Source organism: Triticum aestivum, chromosome 7D (genome assembly GCF_018294505.1).
Source record: "Triticum aestivum cultivar Chinese Spring chromosome 7D, IWGSC CS RefSeq v2.1, whole genome shotgun sequence".
Taxonomy (NCBI): domain Eukaryota; kingdom Viridiplantae; phylum Streptophyta; class Magnoliopsida; order Poales; family Poaceae; genus Triticum; species Triticum aestivum.
In genome coordinates this window covers 618,560,036-618,581,574 of record NC_057814.1, presented here as the reverse complement: position 1 = coordinate 618,581,574, position 21,539 = coordinate 618,560,036, and the positions used below count along the sequence as shown (strand labels likewise).

General features: G+C 39.4%; 1 protein-coding gene across 2 annotated transcripts; it reads right to left on the bottom strand.

The window, feature by feature from the left end:
* Positions 1–18,343: 18,343 nt before the first annotated feature.
* LOC123167796 (chaperone protein dnaJ 11, chloroplastic) lies at positions 18,344–20,381 on the bottom strand. Of its 2 annotated transcripts, XR_006484095.1 has the most exons (2): positions 19,665–20,381; positions 18,344–18,802 (listed from the first exon to the last, which is right to left on the bottom strand). XR_006484095.1 is itself a non-coding variant. In XM_044585659.1 (1 exon), exon 1 carries the CDS (start codon positions 20,292–20,294, stop codon positions 19,872–19,874), a length of 423 nt encoding a protein of 140 aa, XP_044441594.1. In that variant the 5' UTR covers positions 20,295–20,381; the 3' UTR covers positions 19,516–19,871. The 2 variants fall into 2 exon arrangements, 1 of the variants encoding a protein (XP_044441594.1); XM_044585659.1 differs by lacking the exon at positions 18,344–18,802 and having other exon boundaries at positions 19,516–20,381.
* Between the last annotated feature and the right edge of the window lie 1,158 nt (positions 20,382–21,539).

Here is a 21,539-nt window from a genome sequence, read left to right as displayed (position 1 = left end):
ACAATCATCAAGTATCAAACTTCTCTTAGTATTCAACGCACTTATATGAAAGTTTTTATTATATCCATCTTGAATGCCTATCATATTAGGACTAATTTTATAGCCAAAGCAAATTACCATGCTGTTCTAAAAGACTCTCAAAATAATATAAGTGAAGCATGAGAAATCAATAATTTCTATAAAATAAAACCACCACCATGCTCTAAAAGATATAAGTGAAGCACTAGAGCAAAATTATTTAGCTCAAAAGATATAAGTGAAGCACATAGAGTATTCTAATAAATTCCGATTAATGTGTGTCTCTCCCAAAAGGTGTGTACAGCAACGATGATTGTGGTGAACTAAAAAGCAAAGACTCAAATCATACAAGACGCTCCAAGCAAAACACATATCATGTGGTGAATAAAAATATAGCATCAAGTAAAGTTACCGATGGACAAAGACAAAAGAGGGGATGCCTTCCGGGGCATCCCCAAGCTTAGGCTTTTGGTGGTCCTTGGATTTTACGTTGGGGTGCCATGGGAATCCCCAAGCTTAGGCTCTTGCCACTCCTTGTTCCATAATCCATCAAATCTTTACCCAAAAACTTGAAAACTTCACAACACAAAACTTAACAGAAAATCTCATGAGCTCCGTTAGTGAAAGAAAACGAACCACCACCTTAAGGTACTGTAATGAACTCATTCTTTATTTATATTGGTGTTAAACCTACTGTATTCCAACTTCTCTATGGTTCATAACCTCCGATACTAGCCATAGATTCATCAAAATAAGCAAACAACACACAAAAAACAGAATATGTCAAAAACAGAACAGTCTGTAGTAATCTGTATCAAACGTATACTTATGGAACTCCAAAAATTCTAAAATAAATTTCGGGATGTGAGGAATTTATCTATTAATCATCTGCAAAAAGAATCAACTAAATATCACTCTCCAGTAAAAATTTGCAGCTAATCTCGTGAGCGCCCAGGGGGGCAGGCACTCCTCCCTACCTCGTGGCCTCCTCGCTTCTTTCTTGACGTCCACTCCAAGTCCTCTGGATCACGTTTGTTCCAAAAATCACTCTCCTGAAGGTTTCATTCCGTTTGGATTCCGTTTGATATTCCTTTTCTGCGAAACACTGAAATAGGCAAAAAAAACAGCAATTTGCACTAGGCCTTGGGTTAATAGGTTAGTCCCAAAAATAATATAAAAGTGTATAATAAAGCCCATTAAACATCCAAAACAGATAATATAATAGCATGGAACAATCAAAAATTATAGATACGTTGGAGACGTATCAAGCATCCCCAAGCTTAATTCCTGCTCGTCCTCGAGTAGGTAAATGATAAAAACAGAATTTTTGATGTGGAATGCTACCTAGCATATTCTTCAATGTAATTTTCTTTATTGTGGCATGAATGTTCAGATCCAAAAGATTCAAGATAAAAGTTTAATATTGACATAAAAATAATAATACTTCAAGCATAGTAACATAAGCAATCATGTCTTCTCAAAATAACATGGCCAAAGAAAGTTCATCCCTACAAAATCATATAGTTTGGTCATGCTCCATTTTCGTCACACAAGAATGCTCTCCTCATGCACAACCCCGATGACAAGCCAAGCAATTGTTTCATACTTTAGTAATCTCAAACTTTTTTCAACTTTCACGCAATACATGAGAATGAGCCATGGATATAGCACTATGGGTGGAATAGAATGATGGGGGTTATGTGGAGAAGACAAAAAGGAGAAAGTCTCACATTGACGCGGCTAATCAACGGGCTAGGGAGATGCCCATCAATTGACAGAAAATCTCATGAGCTCCGTAAGTGAAAGAAAACAAACCACCACCTTAAGGTACTGTAATGAACTCATTCTTTATTTATATTGGTGTTAAACCTACTGTATTCCAACTTCTCTATGGTTCATAACCTCCGATACTAGCCATAGATTCATCAAAATAAGCAAACAACACACAAAAAACAGAATCTGTCAAAAACAGAACAGTCTGTAGTAATCTGTATCAAACGTATACTTATGGAACTCCAAAAATTCTAAAATAAATTTCTGGACGTGAGGAATTTATCTATTAATTATCTGCAAAAAGAATCAACTAAATATCACTCTCCAGTAAAAATTTGTAGCTAATCTCGTGAGCGCTAAAGTTTCTGTTTTTTACAGCAAGATCAAAAAGACTTCACCCAAGTCTTCCCGATGGTTCTACTTGGCACAAACACTAATTAAAACATGAAAACACATCTAACCAGAGGCTAGATCAAAGATTTATTACTAAACATAACCAAAAAACAGAAAACAAAAATAAAATTGGGTTGCCTCCCAACAAGCGCTATCGTTTAACGCCCCTAGCTAGGCATAAAGGCAAGGATAGATCTAGGTATTATCGTCTTTGGCATCCAATCCATAAGTGGCTCTCATAATAGATTCATAAGGTAATTTAATTTTCTTTCTAGGAAAGTGTTCCATGCCTTTCCTTAACGGAAATTGGAATCTAATATTCCCTTCTTTCATATCAATAATTGCACCAATCGTTCTAAGGAAAATATACCAAGAATAATAGGACATGAGGGATTGCAATCTATATCAAGAACAATGAAATCTATGGGCACATAATTCCTATTTGCATCAATAAGAACATCATTAATTCTTCCCATAGGTTTCTTAATGGTGGAATCCGCAAGGTGCAAGTTTAAAGAACAATCATCAAATTCACGGAAACATAACACATCACACAAAGTTTTTGGAATTGTGGAAACACTAGCACCCAAATCACACAAAGCATAGAATTCATGATCTTTAATTTTAATTTTAATAGTAGGTTCCCACTCATCATAAAGTTTTCTAGGGATAGAAACTTCTAATTCAAGCTTTTCTTCATAGGATTGCATTAAAGCATCAACGATATGTCTAGTAAAAGCTTTATTTTGACTATAAGCATGAGGAGAATTTATCACGGATTGCCAAAAGGAAATACAATCTAATAAAGAACAATTATCATAATTAAATTCCTTGAAATCCAAAATAGTGGGTTCATTGCTATGTAAAGTTTTGACCTCTTCAATCCCACTTTTACCAATTTTTGCATCAAGATCTAAAAACTCCGAATCATTGGGACGCCTTTTAACTAAAGTTGACTCATCTCCAGTCCCATCATTATCAAGATTCATATTGCAAAACAAAGATTTAATAGGAGGAACATCAATCACTTTTAAATCTTCATCCTTATTATCATGAAAACTAGAAGAACACTCTTTCACAAAGCAATATTTTTTAGCACGCATCCTAGCGGTTCTTTCTTTGCACTCATCAATGGAAATTCTCATAGCTTTGAGAGACTCATTGATATCATGCTTAGGTGGAATAGATCTAAGTTTCAAAGAATCAACATGAAGAGAAATTATATCCACGTTCCTAGCCAACTCATCAACCTTAAGCAATTTTTCTTCAAGCAAAGCATTGAAATTATTTTGAGAAATCATAAATTCTTTAACACTAGTCTCAACATCAGAGGGCATCTTATTAAAATTTCCATAAGAGTTGTTGTAGGAATTACCATAATTATTAGAGGAATTACTAGGATACGGCCTAGGATTAAAGTTTCCTCTATAAGCGTTGTTACCAAAATTGTTCCTACCAACAAAATTCACATCCATAGATTCATTATTATTCTCAATCAAAGTAGACAAAGGCATATCATTGGGATCAGAAGAAACACTCTTATTAGCAAACAATTTCATAAGTTCATCCATCTTTCCACTTAAAACATTAATCTCTTCAATTGCATGCACCTTTTTACTAGTAGATCTTTCAGTGTGCCATTGAGAATAATTAACCATAATATTATTTAGGAGTTTAGTAGCTTCTCCTAAAGTGATTTCCATAAAAGTGCCTCCCGCGGCCAAATCTTAAAGATTTCTAGAAGCTAAATTCAATCCGGCATAATTTTTTTGTATAATCACCCATAAATTCAAACCATGTGTAGGGCAATTACGTATCATTAATTTCATCCTCTCCCAAGCTTGTGCAACATGTTCATGATCAAGTTGCTTAAAATTCATAATATCATTTCTAAGAGAGATGATCTTAGCGGGAGGAAAATACTTAGAGATAAAAGCATCTTTGCACTTATTCCAAGAATCAATACTATTTTTAGGCAAAGATGTAAACCAAGTTTTAGCACGATCTCTAAGCGAAAAAGGAAATGGCTTCAATTTAACAATATCATTATCCACATCTTTCTTCTTTTGCATATCACACAAATCAACAAAGCTGTTTAGATGGGTAGCGGCATCTTCACTAGGAAGGCCGGCGAATTGATCTTTCATGACAAGATTCAGGCATCATTGATTTCACAAGATTCAGCATCGGTAATAGGAGCAACCGGGTGCTAAGAAAATCATTGTTGTTGGTATTGGAAAAGTCACACAATTTAGTATTATCTTGAGCCATCGTAACAAGCAAGCAATCCAACACACAAGCAAACAAGAAGCAAGCGAAAAAGAGGCGAACAGAAAGAGAGGGCGAATAAAATGGCAAGGGTGAAGTGGGGGAGAGGAAAACGAGAGACAAATGGCAAATAATGTAATGCGAGGGATAAGAGTTTGTGATGAGTACTTGGTATGTCTTGACTTGTGCATAGACTCCCCGACAACGGCGCCAGAAATCCTTCTTGCTACCTCTTGAGCATGCGTTGGTTTTCCCTTGAAGAGGAAAGGGTGATGCAGCAAAGTAGCATAAGTATTTCCCTCAGTTTTTGAGAACCAAGGTATCAATCCAGTAGGAGGCCACACGCAAGTCCCTCGTACCTACACAATCAAATAAGAACCTTGCAACCAACGCGATAAAGGGGTTGTCAATTGATACGTCTCCGTCGTATCTATAATTTTTTATTGTTCCACACCAATATTATACAACTTCCATATACTTTTGGCAACTTTTTATACTATTTTTGGGACTAACATATTGATCCAGTGCCCAGTGCCAGTTCCTGTCTGTTGCATGTTTTATGTTTCGCAGAATATCCATATCAAACGGAGTCCAAACGGGATAAAAACGGACGGATATTATTTTTGGAATATTCAGAGAATATGGGAAGGAAAATCCACGCGAGACGGTGCCTGAGGGAGGCACGAGGCAGGGGGCGCGCCCTTGACCCTCGTGGACCCCCCGTAAGGCGGTTGATGCCCTTCTTCAGCCGCAAGAAAGCTAATTTTTAGGAAAAAATCGAGGCGAAGATTTCAGTCCAATCGGATTTACGGATCTCCATATATATACGAAACGGTGAAAGGGCAGCCAGAAAGAACGCAGAAACAGAGAGAGACAGAGAGATAGATCCAATCTCGGAGGGGCTCTCGCCCCTCCCACGCCATGGAGGCCAAGGTCCAGAGGGGAAACCCTTCTCCCATCTAGGGAGGAGGTCAAGGAAGAAGAAGACGAAGGGGCCCCCTCTCCCCTTCTCTTCCGGTGGCGCCGGAACGCTGCTGTGGCCATCATCATCACCGCAATCTTCACCAACAACTTCACCGCCATCTTCACCAACTCTTCCCCCCTCTATGCAGCGGTGTAACCTCTCTCTTACCCGCTGTAATCTCTACTTAAACATGGTGCTCAACGCTATATATTATTTCCCAATGATGTATGGCTATCTTATGATGTTTGAGTAGATCTGTATTGTCCTATGGGTTATTTGATGATCAAGATTGGTTTGAGTTGCATGTTTTATTATTGGTGCTGTCCTATGGTGCTCTCCGTGTCGTGCAAGCGTGAGGGATCCCCGCTGTAGGGTTTGCAATATGTTCTTGATTTGCTTATGGTGGGTGGCGTGAGTGACAGAAGCACATACCCGAGTAAGTAGGTTGTTTGTGTATGGGATAAAGAGGACTTGATGTTTAATGCTATGGTTGGGTTTTACCTTAATGATCTTTAGTAGTTGCAGATGCTTGCTAGAGTTCCAATCATAAGTGCATATGATCCAAGTAGAGAAAGTATGTTAGCTTATGCCTCTCCCTCAAATAAAATTGCAATAATGATTACCGGTCTAGTTATCAATTGCCTAGGGACAAATAACTTTCTCGTAACAAAAAGCTCCCTACTAAAACTAATTTAGTTGTGTCTTTATCTAAACAGCCCCTAGCTTTTATTTACGTGATTTTTTCTTGCAAACCTATCCAACAACACCTACAAAGTACTTCTAGTTTCATACTTGTTCTAGGTAAAGTGAACGTCAAGTGTGCGTAGAGTTGTATCGGTGGTCGATAGAACTTGAGGGAATATTTGTTCTACCTTTAGCTCCTCGTTGGGTTCGACCCTCTTACTTATCGAAAACTATTGCGATCCCCTATACTTGTGGGTTATCAAGACCTTTTTGTGGCACCGTTGCCGGTGAGCAATAGCATGGGGTGAATATTCTCGTGTGTTCTTGTTTGCTTTATCACTAAGTAATTTTTATTTGCTGTTCTTAGTTGTTCTTTATCTTTAGTTATGGATATGGAACATGAAATACCAAAAAAAAATTAGGTGTACTTGCTACTCATGGAGATGGGGAACCTCCTAAAACCCTCGATGCTGGTTATGTGAAAGATATTATGTATTACTTTGATAATCCTGAGAAAACCCCATTCAATTATGTAATGGGGGACACATTGGATCAACGTGAATACTTTAGGGATTATCGCTTGACTCAAAAAGGGAAAATATTATGGGATCAAATTTATATGTTGAAGTGGTATGCTAGGCAACTATGCTTGAGATATGATTATACTTGTTGCTCTAGGATGTAGTCTCCACACCTTCCCTTTTCATGCAAATTTAATGATAATGAAACCTTGGCTTCTTATTCTAAAGGTATATATGATTACTATGATGTGGAACAAATAGAAGAATTTGTTGCTTTTATGGGTGCTTATGAAATTGAATCTATGTTCAAAGAATATGAAAATCTTTATGATGCTGTTTACAGACCTGAAAATTTAGCTATCCTTAAATATTGTTATGAGAATTGTGAATACAATTCCGATATTGATGCGTTTATTGAGAAAGTCTCCGCTGTCCCAGAAGAGACTAATATTTTGCAGGAATCTATGGAAGAAGAAATTGATGAAACTGTGAGCTCATTGGATGAAAAAGATGAGGAGGAGAGCGAAGAACAAAAGGAGGAAGAGCGGATTGATCACCCGTGCCCACCTTCTAATGAGAGTAACTCTTCAACTCATACATTGTTTAATTTCCCTTCATGCTTACCGAAGGATGAATGCTATGATAATTGCTATGACCCCGTTGATTCTTTTGAAATATCCCTTTTTGATAATGCTTGCTATGCTTGTGGCCAAGATGCCAATATGAATTATGCTTATGGAGATGAACTTGCTATAGTTCCTTATGTTAAACATGAAATTGTTGCTATTGCACCCACACATGATAGTCCTATTATCTTTTTGAATTCTCCCGACTACACTATATCGGAGAAGTTATTGCTTATTAAGGATTATATTGATGGGTTGCCTTTTACTACTACACATGATGATTTTCATGAGTATAATATGCATGTTCTTGCTGCTCCTACTTGCAATTATTATGAGAGAGGAACTATATCTCCACCTCTCTATGTTTCCAATATGATAAAATTGCAAGAAATTGTTTATACTATGCACCGGCCTTTACTATGTGTGCATGAATTGTTCTTTATGACATGCCGATGCATAGGAAGAGACTTAGACTTCATGATTGCTTGATATATGTTGCTTTGTGCTCACTACTAAATGCCAAATCATTGTTAATTAAAATTGGCTTTGATATACCTTGGGATCTGGGTGGATCCATTACTTGAGCACTATATGCCTAGCTTAATGGCTTTAAAGAAAGTGCTGCCAGGGAGACAACCCGGAAGTTTTAGAGAGTCATTTATTTCTGTTGAGTGCTTTTATAAAGTTTAAAAACAAAAAAAATAAAGAGGGGAACCTAAAACTTTTTCAAAAAGAAAAGCGAAAGTGAGAAAGACGAGCATTGTTGAAGTGGGAGCTAGCCTTGAACTTTGTTCATGCTCACGGAAACTTTGTGAATCTTGATTACAGAAACTTTTCAACAAAAATAATTATCCCCTTGTACAATTCCATTGTATTATAAAAATAATGTGCCAAGGTTTGCCTTTAGGATGTTTACAATGCTTGTTGGTTCGTACGGTGCAGGACAGAAACATTGGCTGTAGTGCTCGATTTTACATTTTTTACTGGAACGTCAAATGGTTCTGATTCTTATTGCACTGTATTTCTATAATTTTTTTTTCCTAATTTTGGCAGAATTGTTCAAGTATCAGAAGTATGGTGAATGTTCAGATTATTACAGACTGTTCTGTTTTAGACAAATTCTGTTTTTGATGCATAGTTTGCTTGTTTTGATGAAACTATCGATTTATATCAGTGGATTAAGCCATGAAAAAGTTATATTACAGTAGACACAATGCAAACAAAATATGAATTGGTTTGGAACAGTACTTAGAGTAGTGATTTGCTTTATTATACTAAAGGATCTTACCGAGTTTTCTGTTGAAGTTTTGTGTGGATGAAGTGTTCGATGATCGAGAAGGTTTCGATGTGAGAAGAAGGAAGAGAGGCAAGAGCTCAAGCTTGGGGATGCCCGAGGCACCCCAAGTAAATATTCAAGGAGACTCAAGCGTCTAAGCTTGGGTATGCCCCGGAAAGCATCCCCTCTTTCTTCGACAAGTATCGGTATGTTTTCGGATTCATTTCGTTCATGCGATATGTGCAATCTTGGAGCGTCTTTTTGCATTTAGTTTTCATTTTTCTTTTATGCACCATGCTGGTAAGAGATGGTCCTTGGTTGATTTATAGAATGCTCTTTGCACTTCACTTATATCTTTTGAGTATGGCTTTATAGAATGCTTCATGTGCTTCACTTATATCATTTGAAGTTTGGATTGCCTGTTTCTCTTCACATAGAAAACCGCCATTTGTAGAATGCTCTTTTGCTTCACTTATATTTGTTAGAGCGTGGGAATGTCTTTTGTAGAAAGAATTAAACTCTCTTGCTTCACTTATATCTATTTATAGAGATGACAGGAACTGGTCATTCACATGGTTAGTCATAAAATCCTACATAAAACTTGTAGATCACTGAATATGATGTGTTTGATTCCTTGCAATAGTTTTGCGATATAAAGATGGTGATATTAGAGTCATGCTAGTGGGTAGTTGTGGATTAGTAGAAATACTTGTGTTGAGGTTTGTGATTCCCGTAGCATGCACGTATGGTGAACCGTTATGTAACGAAGTCGGAGCATGAGGTATTTATTGATTGTCTTTCTTATGAGTGGCGGTCGGGGACGAGCGATGGTCTTTTCCTACCAATCTATCCCCCTAGGGGCATGCGTAGTAGTACTTTGCTTCAAGGGCTAATAAACTTTTGCAATAAGTATATGAGTTCTTTATGACTAATGTGAGTCCATGGATTATACGCACTCTCACCCTTCCATCATTGCTAGCCTCTTCGGTACCATGCATTGCCCTTTCTCACCTCGAGAGTTGGTGCAAACTTCGCCGATGCATCCAAACCCCGTGATACGATACGCTCTATCACACATAAACCTCCTTATATCTTCCTCAAAACAGCCACCATACCTACCTATCATGGCATTTCCATAGCCATTCCGAGATATATTGCCATGCAACTTCCATCATCATCATATACATGACTTGAGCATTTATCGTCATATTGCTTTGTATGATCGTAAGATAGCTAGCATGATGTTTTCATGGCTTGTCCATTTTTTGATGTCATTGCTACACTAGATCATTGCACATACCGGTACACCGCCAGAGGCATTCAAATAGAGTCATATCTTTGTTCTAGTATCGAGTTGTAATATTGAGTTGTAAGTAAATAAAAGTGTGATGATCATCATTATTAGAGCATTGCCCTAGTGAGGAAAGGATGATGGAGACTATGATTCCCCCACAAGTCGGGATGAGACGCCAGACGAAAAAAAGGAGAAAGGCCAAAAAAAGAGAAGGCCCAAAAAAAGAAAAAAAGAAAAAAAAAACAAAAAAATGAGAGAAAAAGAGAGAAGGGGCAATGTTACTATCCTTTTACCACACTTGTGCTTCAGAGTAGCACCATGTTCTTCATATAGAGAGTCTCTTGAGTTATCACTTTCATAACGCTATATATTATTTCCCAATGATGTATGGCTATCTTATGATGTTTGGGTAGATCCATTTTGTCCTATGGGTTATTTGATGATCAAGATTGGTTTGAGTTGCATGTTTTATTATTGGTGCTGTCCTATGGTGCTCTCCGTGTCGCGCAAGCGTGAGGGATCCCCGCTGTAGGGTTTGCAATATGTTCTTGATTTGCTTATGGTGGGTGGCGTGAGTGACAGAAGCACAGACCCGAGTAAGTAGGTTGTTTGTGTATGGGATAAAGAGGACTTGATGCTTTAATGCTATGGTTGGGTTTTACCTTAATGATCTTTAGTAGTTGCGGATGCTTGCTAGAGCTCCAATCATAAGTGCATATGATCCAAGTAGAGAAAGTATGTTAGCTTATGCCTCTCCCTCAAATAAAATTGCAATAATGATTACCGGTCTAGTTATCGATTGCCTAGGGACAAATAACTTTCTCGTAACAAAAAGCTCCCTACTAAAACTAATTTAGTTGTGTCTTTATCTAAACATCCCCTAGCTTTTATTTACGTGATTTTTTCTTGCAAACCTATCCAACAACACCTACAAAGTACTTCTAGTTTCATACTTGTTCTAGGTAAAACGAACGTCAAGTGTGCGTAGAGTTGTATCGGTGGTCGATAGAACTTGAGGGAATATTTGTTCTACCTTTAGCTCCTCGTTGGGTTCGACACTCTTACTTATCAAAAACTGTTGTGATCCCCTATACTTGTGGGTTATCATCAATCCCTTCACGACCACTTGCAAAAGTGAGATCTGATAGAGATGATAAGATAATATTTTTGGTATTTTTATGATAAAGATTAAAAGTAAAGATTGCAAAATAAACGGCGGCAGAAATAGCTAGTTGACGGGAGATTAATATGATGGAAAATAGACCCGGGGGCCATAGGTTTCACTATTGGCTTCTCTCAAGATAGCATAATTATTACAGTGGGTGAACAAATTACTGTCGAGCAATTGATAGAAAAGTGCATAGTTATGAGAATATCTAGGCATGATCATGCATATAGGCATCACGTCCCCGACAAGTAGACCGAAACGATTCTGCATTTACTACTATTACTCCACACATCGACCGCTATCCAGCATGCATCTAGAGTATTAAGTTCATAAGAACAGAGTAACACATTAGGCAAGATGACATGATGTAGAGGGATAAACTCAAGCAATATGATATAAACACCATCTTTTTATCCTCGATGGCAACAATACAATACGTGCCTTGCTGCCCCTGCTGTCGCTGGGAAAGGACACCGCAAGATTGAACCCAAAGCTAAGAACTTCTCCCATTGCAAGAAAGATCAATCTAGTAGGCCAAACCAAACTGATAATTCGAAGAGACTTGCAAAGATAACAAATCATACATAAAAGAATTCAGGGGAGATTCAAATATTGTTCATAGATAATCTTGATCATAAATCCACAATTCATCGGATCTCGACAAACACACCGCAAAAAGAGTTACATCGAATAGATCTCCAAGAAGATCGAGGAGAACTTTGTATTGAGATCCAAAGAAAGAGAAGAAGCCATCTAGCTAATAACTATGGACCCAAAGGTCAGAGGTAAACTACTCACACATCATCGGAGAGGCTATGGTGTTGATGTAGAAACCCTCCGTGATCGATTCCCCCTCCGGCGGCGCGCCGGTAAAGGCCCCAAGATGGGATCTCACGGTTACAGAAGGTTGCGGCGGTGGAAATAGGGTTTCGTGGTGCTCCTGGATGTTTTCGGGGTATATGGGTATATATAGGAGGAGGAAGTAGGTCGGTGGAGTTGCGAGAGCCCACGAGGGTGGGGGCGCGCCCAGGGGGGTAGGCGCGCCTCCCTACCTCGTGGCCTCCTCGCTTCTTTCTTGACATCCACTCCAAGTCCTCTGGATCATGTTTGTTCCAAAAATCACTCCCCCGAAGGTTTCATTCCGTTTGGATTCCATTTGATATTCCTTTTCTGCGAAACACTAAAATAGGCAAAAAACAGCAATTTGCACTGGGCCTTGGGTTAATATGTTAGTCCCAAAAATAATATAAAAGTGTATAATAAAGCCCATTAAACATCCAAAACAGATAATATAATAGCATGGAACAATAAAAAATTATAGATACGTTGGAGACGTATCACCCGGCATCCCAAGCTATTATTCAAAAATGAGCGACCAACTAAGCTATGGACTTGCTCTAGTGCTTCACTTATTTTACTCGGAACGACCATCGGTATTTTACTCGGAACTATATTTTTATTCGTCACATACTATGTGTTTTGCTTGGAGCGTCTTGTATGATCTGAGTCTTTGCTTGTTTTATTTTGTGTTTTAAGTCTTGATCCCTTCCTGGACACACCTATTTGAGAGAGCCAAAATTATGTCATGACTTGTTAGAATTGCTCTCTATGCTTCACTTAATTTTTTTATAAGCTATGGACTTGCTCTAGTGCTTCACTTATATCTTTTTGAGCACGGTGTGCTTTAGTATTTTCGAAGAAATGCTCTCTTGCTTCACTTAGATTTGTTTGAGAGTTAGTAAAATTTTCAAGAAATTCTCTCTTGCTTCACTTAAATTAATTTGAGAGAAAGAAATATTATGCTCATTATCTTCACTTATATTTGTTTGAGATTGTCAAAAGCAACAAATGAGAATTAGTCCCAAAGTGGTAGATATCCAAGAAAGATATAATAAAAACTTTCATGAAGATCATTGCACAAAATAAACTTGATTCTTAGTAATAGTTTTGAGATATGATGATGAGATATGTGAGTCATCCTGATGAGTAATTATGCTTTAGTAAGAATATTGGTGTTAAGGTTTGTGATTCCCTATGCAAGCACGAAAGTCAATAGTTATGCAATGAAATTATATCCTACGTATGGTGCATTATGCGGTGTTAGTTATGCTTAATGCTCGCTTATGAGAATATTCGTTTCTTGGTTGGTCGCTTCTCAATCTTTTGCTAGCCTTCATTTTGCATTAAGTATGATCTCTACTTGTGCATCCAAAAACCTTTAACCAAGTTTTGCCACATGAGTCCACTATATCTAGCAATATGTGGTATTCTTTTGCCTTTCTAAGCAAATTTGCATGTGCCATCTCTAATTTTCAAAAATAAACTTCTCTTTTGTGTGTTTGTTTCGCTCGTGGAGCGGTGAGGGGTGGCTAATATTTTCCATGCTAGATGTGTTATTCTCAAGATGAGTGTTTATTCACTTGTCATTGCACGAGAGTAAGGCAAAGGTATTAGGGATGCCCAGTCCCGAAATGCAAAAAAATGAATTTACTTTATGTTGTCAAATAATAAATTCCTTGGAAAGTGTTGGTATGGAGGGCACCCGTGGATACGGTTAGCCATGGAAAGTGAAAGTTTGGTGGAAAAATGAATAAACTTTATTTTCTATTTGAGAACCGCCTATGATATATCTATGCATGGAAAGTATTGGGAACTCTAAGTCGTTTCCGTTGGTGGGATGGATACACCTCCCAAAATGTTTTTATCTCTAAGTTTTTCGCTTTGAGCTCTGGCACCTCTACAAATCCCTACTTCCCTCTGCGAAGGGCCTATCTTTTATTTTATGCAAATTTTTTTTGAATTTGAGTCTCCATCTTCTCTTATAAAAGCACCAACTAGGAGGCAATATGATCGTACTTGAGTATTGGACATAGCTAATATGTGAGTGTGTTTCATGAATGGATCAAAGGTTGAGCATGATGGGCTAGGGATAGCTTATTTTAGCGTTGATATTTTGAAAGACATGGTTACTTGTTGATATGCTTGAGTATTTAAATTATCATGTCAAAACTAGACTATTGATTTGAAGAATATAAAAGTCCAAATGACCATGCTATAAAGAAAGAAATATGATACATGTTAGGCAGCATTCCACATCAAAAATTCTGTTTTTATCACTTCCCTACTCGAGGACGAGTAGGAGTTAAGCTTGGGGATGCTAATACGTCTCCAACATATCTATAATGTTTGATTGTTCCATGCTATTATATTATCAATCTTGGATGTTTTATAATCATTTTATAGTTATTTTATATCATTTTTGGTACTAACCTATTGACATAGTGCCAAGTGCCAGTTGCTGTTTTTTCCATGTTTTTTACATCGCAGAAAATCAATATCAAATGGAGTCCAAATGCCATGAAACTTTACGGAGAATTTTTATGGGCCAGAAGGAACACAAACGGGCCCTGGCTGCGCCTGGGGGGTGCCCCGAGGGAGGCACAACCCACCAGGGCGCGCCAGGAGGCCCAGGCGCGCCCTGGTGGGTTGTGCCCACCTCGGGTGCCCCCCGGACCGCCTCTTTGCTCTATAAATACCCCAATATTCCAGAAACCCTAGGGGAGTCGACGAAATATTGATCCAGCCGCCGCAGAGTCCAGAACCACCAGATCCAATCTAGACACCATCTCGGATGGGGTTCACCACCTCCATTGGTGCCTCTCCGATGATGCGTGAGTAGTTCTTTGTAGACCTTCGGGTCCGTAGTTAGTAGCTAGATGGCTTCATCTCTTTCTCTTGATTCTCAATATAGTGGTCTCTTGGAGATCCATATGATGTAACTCTTTTTGCGGTGTGTTTGTTGGGATCGATGAACTTTGAGTTTATGATCATATCTATGTTTTTATATCCATGAAAGTATTTGAGTTTCTTCGATCTCTTTTATGCATGATCTCTTATAGCCTCGTATTTCTTCTCCTATATTTGGGTTTTGTTTGGCCAACTTGATCTATTTATCTTGCAATGGTAAGAGGTGCTTTGTAGTGGGTTCGATCTTACGGTGCTTGATCCCAGTGACAGAAAGGGAACCGACACGTATGTATCGTTGCTACTAAGGATAGAACGATGGGGTCTATCTCTACATAGATAGGTCTTGTCTACATCATGTCATCGTTCTTATTGCATTACTCCATTTCTCCATGAACCTAACACACTATATGCATGCTGGATAGCGGTCGATGTGTGGAGTAATAGTAGTAGATGCAGGCAGGAGTCGGTCTACTAATCTTGGACGTGATACCTATGTAATGATCATTGCCTGGATATCGTCATGAGTATTTGAAGTTCTATCAATTTCCCAACAGTAATTTGTTCACCCACCGCTTTGCTATTTTTCTCGAGAGAAGCCACTAGTGAAATCTACGCCCCCCCGGGTCTCTTTCTCATATTATTTGCCTTTGCGATCTACTTTTATTTGCATTTATTTTCAGATCTATTAATCCAAAAATACAAAAATACTTTTCTGCACTTTATTTTATTTGCGATCTATTTATCCAATCAATTACAACCATTTTCCCGTCACGCACCAATTTTTGGCACCGCTACCCGAAGGGGATTGACAACCCCTTTCACACATCGGGTTGCGAAGATTTGTTATCTGTGTGCAGGGGCTGTTTACATTGGGTTGCTTGGTTGTCCTACTGGTTCGATAAGCTTGGTTTCATATCTGAGGGAAATACCTACCGCCGCTGTGCTGCATCATCCCTTCCTCTTTTGGAAATACCCACGTAGCTTCAAGTGACATCAAAGGGGCCTATGGTTGGACAACTAACTCTTGATGCAGGGCATGTTTCGGTGAAGATGTAATTTGAACACAATCCCCACTTCGAGGCATTGTAAGAACGTCTTAATGGTTGTTTTCCGGAGCACAAATTAAGATCGTGATGATCTCGACCACAAAAATATAGTTGTAAGAATCAAGGCCTCATACCCATGCCAATTTTTATTTTAAGTGTTTTTGGTAGCAACTGTGATCACAATCCAGTCCAAAAACTAGAAATTAATACTCTTGCCAAAGTGTTGTGAAAGCCCTTGTTGTGAGCACACATCCACTCGTAAATATGGGATATGAGGACAATAGGAGTAAACGAATCAACGATAGGGAAACCACAACTTTTTCCAACTAAACGAATAACAACCTAAACAGGCACATGGATTTAGCAGCAAAAAGAAAAAAAAACATAATCAAAATATTAAGTCCAGTGGGAAAACACAATCCTGCAGAAGCAGGGTTGCTTAGGTAAAGGAACTCAAATCCATGAAATATGAAGCAGCTCTAAGCGCGGTCATAATGGGTGGATCGAAAAAAGACGTAGCTGTGATCGTCAACATTCAGGAAACACATCTTGCTCGAGAGTAACGGCGCCTCCGTCACGTTTGGGGAGAGAGAAAGAGACGCATGAGCCAAGACATCTGGTGAAGGACAATGCGGCAAGGTTAAGCGGACAAATACGAGCAGGCAAATGGGCTAAACATGTTCTATTAGGCTTCTAATAGGGGGTATACCGACCCATATTTGTTGCCTAGCTAGCCTGTCACCAGCCTGACAGATTCCAAATCCCAAAGCCCATTTGAACGGACCAGATTGTGGCCTACCCAGTGTCCAGACGCCAAAAGACAGAACTCGAAGATCCTAGACTATCATCAAAAAGTGAATCTTTTTTAAGCTCACGGCTTTCATCTTCTCCTTTTTATCCTTTTACCCACACTAGTAAGCTGCCAAGGGTATCTAACACCTCAACGACCTCTTCCAGGCCAGCGATGCTAGCTCTTACTATAAATGTACCTGGTTCAGACACCTGGTAGAAATAGTAGAGATGTTAGAGGCGATGGTCATGTATTTTATTATAAATTTTTCCTAAAATAATTGTGATAGTTATTAGTATAAATAATTTTCTAGTGCTAAGTGACTTGCATTTTGTGTCAAAAACTATTTTTATTTAGTTTGGATATTTTTTTGTTTGTGCTCCCAAGTGTTGCTCAGAGTGCTTGAGTAGGATGAGATTTTCCTAAAAAGTTTTTTAAGTAGTGGTGCAATCAACTACACGTTGTCTTCATAGTTGTCGCTCTCGCTTCTATAATATTCTGTTAGTGTCTGATTAATAAAATCACCAAAATAGCGAGATGAAAAATCATAACCGCTATTCATCTATTCTTACGGATCTTAGGATGACTCGGCAAGATGGGATGATGTTGGGCATGATACTTTTATTCCTACGGAGCATGATTTTTCTGAGGTGGATGTTATCGACCACGACAGTTATACAGAGAACCTTTAGCGCGATCTAAACTTGATTGCAATTAGTTGGGAGATGTTGGTCTATCATTAAAACATCAATATCTTTCGATTTCATAAACTTTTATGCTCTTATTTTCCCTACATAAGGGTTGTTTAATTAAGAATGAAGTTTCTGACACTATGATGAGCTATTCTCCCTTATTTATACTAAACTTCTCTACTCCACAATAAGAATTTCTCATGTTAACAAAATATTTTGATATATTATATTAATTCTATTTTATAAGTATAACTATCAAAATTAAGTATTTAAACATGCTCACATATTTAATTATAATAACTTCATAAAATTGTGGTATTTTTTAGTATAAATACTCTTCTAGTGCTAAGTGACTTGCAGTTTTTCGGCCAAACTATTTTTAATTAGTTTGGATAATTAACAAAGTATATATCTTGTTACAATAGTTTTCACCAAAGATCTACGCAAACAAATATTATCATCATACTCCACAAATAAATTTACGCTAGTGAATATCTTTGATTTTTCAATGCATCCTCAATATCTATATAATTTGGCAAAACCGTTTATTATGTATGAATCGAGTAACCTGGTAGATATTCTTTGAATCAATACTAACAAGTTTCGATATTACTAACTAGATAAATCTAGAGCATACATAATGTCTAGATTGCGTGAGTATTACAAATACAAATTCGAGTAAGTTGTAGTATTGATCGTTTGCTTTTTTACATGGATTTTTTCTACAAAAATGGTGTGACTTGCCTAAAACATGCATCCATATCAAGATTATCGTTGAACTAGCCTCTCTGAAATTTGCTTGAACCAACTCTGTTTGATAAGATTTCAAGATTCACCTCATCTGCTAATTTGAAAATTGTATATCACGCTAATGTACAAGCATGCTACTTTTTAGAGTCCTACGAACAAGGGGTGGGCAGGCAGCAATATTAGTGGCAGAGCTTCATGGGGGCCAACCTCGGCCATGCCCCCCCCACCCCGCCCAAAATAAACATGCATATATCCCTTTGTACATGCCTATTTTCCACTAAAAATCAGTTGAAAATAATTATGTTTGGCCCCCTCAAGCTCATCACCCCCCCCCCCCTAATGTTTTTGGCTCAAGCTCCGCTGTTGGGCCTTATTGTCCTATATTTAGGTCGGCCCTGAGCCTAACCGTTTGGAGCACCACCTCATGGCAGTGGGTAGAGGAATCTCATATTGCATTGTTGGCCTACAAAAACAATGCAGCCCTAAAAGGAATTTCCAGAGGAAGAAGAGAGGGGTAGATTTGGGGATGATTAAGGATGAAGAGTCCAACACATAGTGTCACCGTAGGGGGTGTTATGTGAAAAAAAATGACTCAAATCCACATGTAAACGAGAGCATTGATCTAGGCCATGTTTTTCCGTATCAAACGGTTCGTATGACTGTAATGGCGTGATTGTATTGCTTGCCTAATCGCATAGAAAATAAACCGCCTGGGGGTAAAAGAGGAGTAAAATAAGAATTACCTCCAAAGTTTTGTTTTCCTAATTCTCTGTTCTTTGTCTTCTGTTTACTCTGCAGAGGAAACTATTGATTACTTTAATAAAAAAATTAGCATTATAGTAGGTCAAACTACTTTGACCATGTCTGAAGAAAACACACGCTGATATTTAAAACATCAACTATATATGGCACGATAATATGTTTTATAATAAATCTAGTGGAATTAATTTGGTTTCTGGCTCCATGATGTTAGCAACACAATTGTTTCCACCTCGGTACTCCCTTAAGAAATGATTTTGCTCTTGGGTGGATCTACAATGTATAACTGGGGTCAACTGATGTCAATGCATGCCTCTCATGCAAACGCATATACCCTAAAACTGAACATGGAAAATGACTCCAATAATGAAATACCTCGAAGCTAGAGTTACTACTCGCTCCGAATGGGAATATAAGTCAGTCATACTTTAGATCTCCAATTTGACTAACAAAACATGTGAAATACACCACACACACACACACAAAATGTTTAGAACCTTCATTCAATGATGAATCTTAAGATGAAGTATTTTTTTATGGCAAATAACATAGATTTCGCTAGTTAAATTGAAGAAATAGAAACACGTGAGAGTAGTTGTCTTGACATGAGTGACCATTTACCCTTACTTCGCCTCTCTGACTATATGTTCTCACAGTCTTCTTTTTCTACCTATCCAGAACTATGACAGTTTTTTGCGAAATTATCCAAAACCATGACATGACAGGCTTAGGGAATGACTGACATGGATTATTGTACTGTGATAATTAATATCGTGCAGAATCAAAGAGGCAACTTTGGAAGAAGAAACGCCATAGATTTACAGTAGGTAACTAATTAATTTACAGTAGGTAACTAATTAATTTATATATTTGCATTTTGCTGACCGGACTCAACCTGAGATCGGACGCACAAGAGATCTTTAAAAACGCCTCTTGATGTGTACAGAGCTCCCGCGTCCGCATCGCCCGATCTGGGACGTCCAATCCTGATCGTACGTTGCAGGATAGCCGTCAGGATCTTCTCGCCAGCGCCGTGCCTGAGCGAACCGGGCGGCAGCCGGTTGGGGGCCCGGAGGGCCGCCGCGTTTGCCGGCCGTACGTCCTACCAGCACTGGTCAGTCTCCCACGTCCTCCGCCGGAACGACGGCCCAGCCGCGCCCGCCCGTCGCATCATCATCGTCCCGGCGGCGCGGCAGGCCATGTCGCTGTCGTAGCGAGCGCGCTCGTCGGGGTCAGCGAGCGTGGCGTAAGCCGCGTGGAGCTGGATGAACCCCTCGTCGCCGACGCCACCAGCAGCGTCCGGGTGCACCTCCCTGGCCCGACGCCGGTACGCCGCCTTGATCTCCCCCCTGCTCGCCCCGGCGCTCACGCCGAGCACATCGTAGTGCGTCCTTCCCGTCGCCAGGGCCGCCGGTGCCGCCATCGTCGAGGACGCCCGCGCCACCACGCACCGCCGAGGCCCGGCCACCCGCCCCGGGCGAGCCGATCCCATCACCGCCGCCGTCGACGTCGCGAACGTAGCCATCGATTCTCCTATCTCTGTTCTTGATACTTTTTTCGTTGCACCGTTGTCCGTCCTCGTCGAGGAGAGCTGAGACGCCGCTGGATTTATAGGGCCTCGGGACAGGGGTGAGGACGGAGGAGTCTGTGGTGGCACTCGTACGCCCAGCTCTCGATCTTATCTCCTCAAAGATGCGGAGAAGAAGAAGATTATGTGTGAGCTCCCGCTGAGTCAGCCATGAGCGCGTGAGTTGCTTGTCGGCCTCTTGAACGTTACTTTCGCGCCACCGATTGTGCTGCCAACTTCTCTTCCCCACCAAGGGGAAAGGGAGCCGTGCGCCGTCCGATCACGAATATGCGGAATCGGTGCGCGAGATGTCATGTAATAGCATCTGATATGACCGATAGTCCACTTGACCGCATGGCATGGCGACACGGCATATAAAGTTTAGCTGTGGGTGGGTAGTATTATTTGTTTTCTTGGCATGCTGACATGTTGAATTTGAATTTTCAAATCTCGTTGACATCATACGTGTCACCCTACTGTTCAATATTGCCAACTTGTTAATTTAAAAAAAAAAGCCAACTTGTTTTATAAAAAATAGCATGAGACTTTGTGTTTTCATTCCCCCAACAAGAACGATAGATTTTCAGTTATTGTTCTCGCCGAGCTATATCTCACGACGCTGACATATTGTGATGATATTCTTCTTTCATGATGTGGACTTCCGGGAAACTTGTTATTCTACCGTCTGTATGGAACATTCGAATTTTGAAGCTCGAATCTCTCTGTTCATACCGTCGACTTGTTTTACAAGAATTTATGGGTTTTTACTTGTCGCCCCACATGCATAGAGCCATGGTAGATTTTTCCTTGCGACGATGATGAGCTAATCGATTGTGTGGTCATTGTTTGGACTTTGGAGACTTCTTATTCTTTAGTGTTTGTGGTTATCTGAATCCGGTGGACGTCGCCCATAAATCGTCCGCCTGAAAATGATAGCTACGTACGCATCTTCACGCAATGATCTACTACCGTGACCGACCTCTGATTTTTCTGCACTCGCGTTTGTACGTATCTGTTCACCTTCTGCGTCTAGTCTAAATGATATAGTATCCCTGAACTTTCTGTACCGCGTTTTTTGTTCTTGTTCTAGATGGTTCGAGATGTTGGACTTTTGGGGACTTGTTATTCTTAGTGTTTGTGGTTATCTGAATCCGGTGGACGTCGCCCACCAAATTGTCGGCCTGAAAGTGATAGCTACGTACG